This window comes from Cibotium barometz, chromosome 6 (genome assembly GCF_041138505.1).
Source record: "Cibotium barometz isolate CiBa-2024 chromosome 6, ASM4113850v1, whole genome shotgun sequence".
Classification (NCBI taxonomy): Eukaryota; Viridiplantae; Streptophyta; class Polypodiopsida; order Cyatheales; family Cibotiaceae; genus Cibotium; species Cibotium barometz.
Window position 1 is genome coordinate 16,211,192 of NC_141051.1, and position 6,385 is coordinate 16,217,576.

The 6,385-nt window shown below is 43.6% G+C and overlaps 1 protein-coding gene across 2 annotated transcripts; it reads left to right on the top strand.

Annotated features, from left to right (window-relative positions):
• Positions 1-1,393: 1,393 nt before the first annotated feature.
• LOC147637451 (serine/threonine-protein kinase STY13-like) lies at positions 1,394-5,131 on the top strand. 2 transcript variants are annotated; one of them, XM_086799240.1, is made up of 7 exons: positions 1,413-1,538; positions 1,642-2,469; positions 2,768-2,900; positions 2,992-3,190; positions 3,905-4,029; positions 4,123-4,281; positions 4,353-5,131. In XM_086799240.1, the coding sequence occupies exons 2-7, from the start codon at positions 2,201-2,203 to the stop codon at positions 4,680-4,682; spliced, it is 1,215 nt and encodes a 404-aa protein (XP_086655366.1). In that variant the 5' UTR covers positions 1,413-1,538; positions 1,642-2,200; the 3' UTR covers positions 4,683-5,131. The 2 variants fall into 2 exon arrangements, with proteins under 2 accessions (XP_086655365.1, XP_086655366.1); XM_086799239.1 differs by having other exon boundaries at positions 1,394-2,469.
• The last annotated feature ends 1,254 nt before the right edge of the window (positions 5,132-6,385 follow it).

Consider the following 6,385-nt stretch of genomic DNA (forward strand, 5'->3'; position numbering starts at 1 on the left):
CTTCTTGTCATTAGAGACAACATTGGCCCTAGATTATCTGGTGGAGAGTGCTCAAATTAATGCTTAAGCAATGTGTTGATGATAAATTAAGACTTTTGAGGTTAAAGGACAAAAATTCATGTAAGTCTTTTGAGGTTAAATGACACAAATTGATGCCTATGCATGTTGATGCTACATTAAGACTTTTGAAGTTAAAGGACACAGATTCAAACTTGAGTTGATGGAAAAATTCAATAAGATTTGAATTGAAAATACAAGAAAGCCAAGAAGTAGTATCCTTTACAACCGTAAACATGCATTGCCATAACTAGTAAAGGGGCATCGACATGATATGCAGTCATCATCTCTTCCTTTAAATTTAGTAGTGCCAATTCTCCTTGGTTTTTGTCATTGCTCTTAGGGCTTGCACATTTGGGGCCAAGAAGTTGGCAAAAACATAAATTAGTGCTATTCTCATGTTCTTAGGGTTCCAACTTTTGCTAGGGATGTGGGATATTGTCATCAACCCCCATTTTAATGCAAAATTTCACACAAAGAGTGAATGATAACCTATTCATTTATCGAGGACTTGCCCTAGCATTAGTTAGAATTGTGACTTTGGTATTTATTGGTTGTAAATTGGCTTCCTTGTTGGTCCTCGTGGTGCAGAGAGGGCAAGGGTACAACTAATGGGAAAGAGATAGTGATGGTGACAAGCAGGATAATCAGCACATTAAGCAAATGATTAATTGGGGATTAAAGGGAAGTACACAAGAGTAGTGGAAAGCATACTTGTATTATGATATTTGGTCCTTTTATAGGAGAGGGCCCCTTTGACAAGATGCATACATATGCTGCCACCACATATGCTACATGTTAAACTATGCTGCTATGTCCATAAGAGGTGTCACCTACATACATCATTACTTACATAAGATCGTCTTAAGAGGTTGTTTCCACACAAAAGAACCTACATACATCCTCTTAATTTCAAAACATATAATTTATTGCATTATAGTTATAATTTAGCTCAAAATCTGCTACCTTTTTTAAATAGTAAAATTTTGAGCTTACAAGTTTTACAATCTCTGGAGAAAAACGGTTTTAGCATGAATAGTAGTGATGTGTTGGGGTCAAAGCCAGTAGTGGATGCCTGCTTGGTAGAACTTGTCGAATCTCGCTAATAGGAACTTTACTTTATGGATGCAGACTCGCGAAACCTGTTTAATGGAGTTTAAGCAAAAGTGAGGGGGGCAGAAAGGAACTCCTTTACTTGTGTAGATCTAGTGTGAAACAAGTTGGGGTCCTGTACAATAGACAAGGCTTGTTCCCACGTCTTGGGTTTTTATTCCAAGATTTTGGGATTGCAATGGTTAGGAAGAGACTCACAAGGTGTGAAAAGGGGCTGAAGAGGCATGGGAGCATGGATGGATGGATGGGGTCTCCAGACTGCCATGTTGCTTTCCTTGTGCAGAAATGCAGAGTCAATGCTGGGTTTCCCTTTTTCTCGATCATTCTTTCTTTGCTGCAAGTTCTATCCGCGCCATTCTGTGGACATGGTGAGACCCTGTGAGTAACGCGAGAGAGAGAGAGAGAGAGAGAGAGAGAGATCGGTGAGATTTTCAAGAGGGTCCATGAATATGTGAGCTTTTGTTTTTGCAGCTTTTCCCAGCTTGGTGAACGGGGATTGGCGTCCAGTTTTCAAAGAGCAGAGGGATGGGCCATTGTGACTGAGCTCAGTCCATGATTGTTCTGCTACGAGAGAGAGAGAGAGAGAGAGAGAGAGAGAGCATATTGATGCAGAAACCAGCTATGGCGGTTCTTCTAGCACTGTAGATCTTCGAAATTTGCAGAGGTCTACCTCGCTTTACTGACTTTGAAAACATCAGACGAAGGGCCTCTCCATTCTAATTTTTAATCCTAACCCCAACCCTAACATCCCGACTTACTCTTAACATTCACGTCAAACCCTAACGGGAGATGGGCAACCAGAAGAAACAGGCAGAAAAACCCTAATTCTCACCCCCTGGCAAAAGATAGGAGAAGCTCACTCTTAACCCTAATTTCAACTACTACAAGAAACAGGTCGCCCTAGTGTAACACTCACCCTAAACCTAAGCCTAATTCCTACAGAAGAGTAGCTTCCAGAGAAAGAAAGAGCCGAAGCCATTGCGATGAACTTGATTCGGCCCTAGGAGGGCTCCTTGGTGAAGGCCAGAACATGAATCCAACAGGTGAAGGAGTGCACTTTGCAAGGAAAGAGGTAATTAAGGGTGCTCGGGTTCTCCCAGAGTCTCTCAGAGATGCTGGAATGAGAGAAGGAATGTACGGCAGCAGCATGGGGAGCCCCAACTTTGTGCACAGCCCTGGGTTGGGACAGAGTCCCGCCCGTGAGTTCTGCATGGATGACAGATGGCTTATCGATCCCAAGCTCCTCTTTGTGGGCCCAAGGATTGGTGAGGGCGGGCACGGCAAAGTCTACGAGGGCAAGTGAGTTGTGTCTTTCTGCTTTAGTACTTTTGTTATGCACATCTTCTTGGCAAGCTTGAATTTTTGTCAAAATGCTGCAGTGTAGCAGGCACCCATGGCTTTTGCACTGGAGTTGCTTACACATCAGAGCTTACTCATTAGACTGGTTCTCACTGTGTGTAGTTACCCCTAGTATATTGAAAGACAGTTCAGTTGGGGCATCCTGAATTGGTTTTATGCTTCAAAGTACACACAATAATTTCCCTTTCTGTAGGGCTTAGTGACCTTTATAACTAACCCTCCTGTCATCCTTTTCCAGGTATTGTGACCAGAGTGTGGCTTTGAAGTTAGTGCAGACTGGTGGTACACCTGAAGAAGTGGCGAAGCGAGAGAACAGGTTTGCCAGGGAGGTTTCATTGCTTAGCAGGGTTCAACACAAGAATCTAGTGAAGGTATGCATCACTTCGTTATGCTGCACATGCACTTACGCATGGACACAGTTTTTGTGCTGATCTGCTCATCTGACTTGACTTGTTTGGGCAGTTCATTGGAGCATGCAAGGAGCCAACAATAATGGTTGTAGTAACAGAATTGCTCCAGGGAGGATCCTTAAGGAAATACTTGATGAGCTTGAGGCCAAAACAGTTGGATCATCGTGTGGCCATCAAGTTTGCTTTAGACATCGCTGAAGCAATGGGCTGCCTTCACAACTATGGCATCATCCATCGTGACCTAAAACCAGGCATGTTGTTTCTGCCTGGTTTCTTCTTCTTTTTTTTGTCATGCTTTCTTGTTTTAGAACATTTTTGTATCCTTGGTGGTGGTATGCCATGTGGATTTTCCATGCAAGTGCAAATGTTAGGCTTGTGGCATGCCTTTTCGTTTGTTCTTCAAGTTTTTGTAACTATGCTGTCGGCTCTCTTGTGCCTCCTGCCCGTGCTGTTTGGCCTGTCCAATTGGGTGCAAACTACCCGGACAAAGCCCATGATGCCTGGCATATGATCTTGTGCTGTCCAGCATCCTGCATGGCCTGCAAACTGGTCCACCTATGTGTCCGGCGTCCGGTACTTAGTCTAATAAGCTGTCTGGACAAAAAATCATCTCAGTCGGTTACATGCACATTAGGGCAAAGGTAACGGTGCACTTCTGTACAAGGTCATGTGGCATGGTGCACCCGAGTGTGCCTGCTGCACATGACATGGATGACGGGGTCACTGTCCAGGCCCAACAATACTAACATCTGGGCCAATTTATTAAATCAGGTCTTGGCTTCTAATACAATCTGCCCCCATTCTTACTTCACCCTTGGATTAGTAACGTGTTAAGAGCTAGTCATATCAAGATGTGTTTTGTTTGAGAGAGAGATTTGAATTTGGAGCTTACGACAGGACTCAAAAGTATGTAACCAACTGATAAGACATTGATCAAGGTAAAGCCGTTTTTTGATTGAATGCAGATAACCTTTTACTGACAGCTGACCAGAAGACAGTAAAACTTGTTGATTTTGGATTGGCAAGAGAGGAGACATTGACGGAGATGATGACAGCAGAGACAGGAACCTACAGGTGGATGGCCCCCGAGGTATGCAGCATGCAGCCTTTGAAAACATGCTCTTCTGAATAGCATTTTACGGGTATCTGAGCACACACTGTTATTATTTTGCTTATGATGCAGCTGTACAGCACTGTCACGCTAAGAAACGGCGAAAAAAAGCATTATAATCACAAGGTGGACGTGTATAGTTTCTCAATTGTTCTGTGGGAGCTCCTCACGAATCGTATGCCCTTTGAGGGCATGTCCAATTTGCAGGCAGCTTACGCAGCAGCTTTTAAGGTATGCTACTCGAACCTCAAAGAAGAAGAATTACTTCTTGTCAGATTATTATTTGACTTGCATCTTTTCAGGGAACACGACCAAGCCTTTCTGAAAACTTGAACCTTCCAGACGAGCTGATATTCATCCTGCAGTCTTGCTGGGCTGAGGACCCAAATGTCCGGCCAAACTTTGCTCAGGTGGTACGTATGTTGAATGCTTTCTTGTCAACTCTCCCAGCACCAGAGCAGTCTGCTCCCCAGATGCAGATGGTCTCAAAAAGTATGCCGGTCCCAAAAGAGATGTCAAGCAGCAGCTCCACTAGAGAAAAGCGACAAGACGGGGTTGTCGATGACAGCAACCCTGATGCCTCGGGCAAGTCCAGAGGTGGCTTCTTTGAATGCTTCGGTTATTGTATGTAGCAACTTGCCAAAATGTGACTTGTACTTGCCAATGGTGGGCGCCATTGCACAGTACCATGATTGCTTGCATACTATGCAGATCTATCAGTGATGATGTATGGCATCAGCCTTTTTGACCCTGCACGGTATACATTACATGGAAAAATGGACCCACCTGTAGTTGTACCTTCCTTTCCACAGGCAGCTATCATCCTGGCCATTGAGATATCAGCCCTCATTTTTGCTGTTGTAGTTGCAAATCAACGACTGTTTGCATCATTGGAGCTCAATAGATTCCTGTTGTATACTAGACATTTGTGTGTATCTGTTGGTTGTGGGCAACTCCTGTCTCTTAACTTTAAAGGTTACGAAACTAGACATTTGTGTGTATCTGCAACTCCTGTCTCTTAACCTTAAAGGTTACGAAACTTCTCCTGTTACCAATTCAGTAAAAAACATTAACATAAAAAGCATCATTCTGTTCAGCATTGACATTAAGTTCTAGGAGTCTGGCATGAAGTTGGTGAAGTTCTGTGGCAATTACAACCCATATTGTTATATCTTGTTGAGGACATGTATTTTTTAGCATCAAGAGTATTTGGTATAACATGGGAGTGTTTTTTACATGTGCGTGCTGTCTAACCTTAGTTGTTTTCAGCTACTCTCAAGGTGTCGGTTGTGGGTGTTAACACATAATTAGCCATGAACTTTCGTTTAATTTTCATGTTATTGATTTTGGACCTGTAATCGTGGGAAGCTTTCTGTGGAACTTACTAAGGTTCAACGAAGTCAGTTGTTAGGGGGGGGGGGGGGGATTCTATCATGTCAGGGTAAACATCAAAATGTTGAAATCTATGTTTTGAAGCTTTCTGTGGGCTTTCCACTTAAAGCAGTTTGTGAACTCCAGGTTAGCAAGTACATACATTCGGTTGATGACTTGCTTCCCTCGTGCATCCGTTCACAAGGGCACCATTGACATCCACATTGTATGGTAGTGTTCATGGATCAAATGGTGGGATGACTCTCCTTGGGGGTGGCTTAAAATGAGCAGATCAAGAACCCATTTCACGCTTGTAGTTTGAATCTTCCTCTTCCTCTTTCTCTTCATCCTACATACATATGCAAACAAGAGTAAGGTAAGTATAAAACAATAAAAGACAATTACATATAGAGAAGAGAAGGACTTACTAGCTTCTTACCTCGTTTGCTTGAGTCCCCAAAACTGACTCGTTCAAGTGTACACCTAACGTACGTATCCAAGCCCACAAATGCAGATGGGGCACTCTATATCCATAATCGTACTTAGGGAGGTTGTTGGGTCATGCCCAACAACTTGCCTTTGCAAATTTTTTTAATGGGGATGGCTCAAAATGAGCAAATCAAGAACCCCCCCCCCCTCCCCCCCCCCCTCCCCCCCCCGGTTGTTAGGGAGATGAATCAGGAGACCTAGTGGTGCTGCTGTTGCCAAAGCAAAAGCACCCTCCCCTAGACTCCCTATGATGTCTGGTGAAGATGGATGTGAGGGAGTAGGGGTGGGTCTAGTCGACGTTGGCAGTGTAGGCTCATCACAACCATACCATGATATGGACCTGCACCACTCAGACTTGCACCTATCAAAGGAGTGGACTGTCCCCATGGAGACAACTAGCCATATGGGGTATATTACCCATATGGAGACAATTTCCCTGATGGTATGTTGGCTTGCATATAAGATTAAATGAATT

Bases quoted from the DNA above. Each gene is read 5' to 3' on its own strand.
- LOC147637451 (XM_086799239.1), top strand. From the start codon at position 2,201: ATGAATCCAACAGGTGAAGGAGTGCACTTTGCAAGGAAAGAGGTAATT. The intron at 2,470-2,767 runs GTGAGTTGTGTC...ATCCTTTTCCAG, and splicing joins GGCAAAGTCTACGAGGGCAA to GTATTGTGACCAGAGTGTGG. The intron at 4,282-4,352 runs GTATGCTACTCG...GCATCTTTTCAG, and splicing joins CTTACGCAGCAGCTTTTAAG to GGAACACGACCAAGCCTTTC.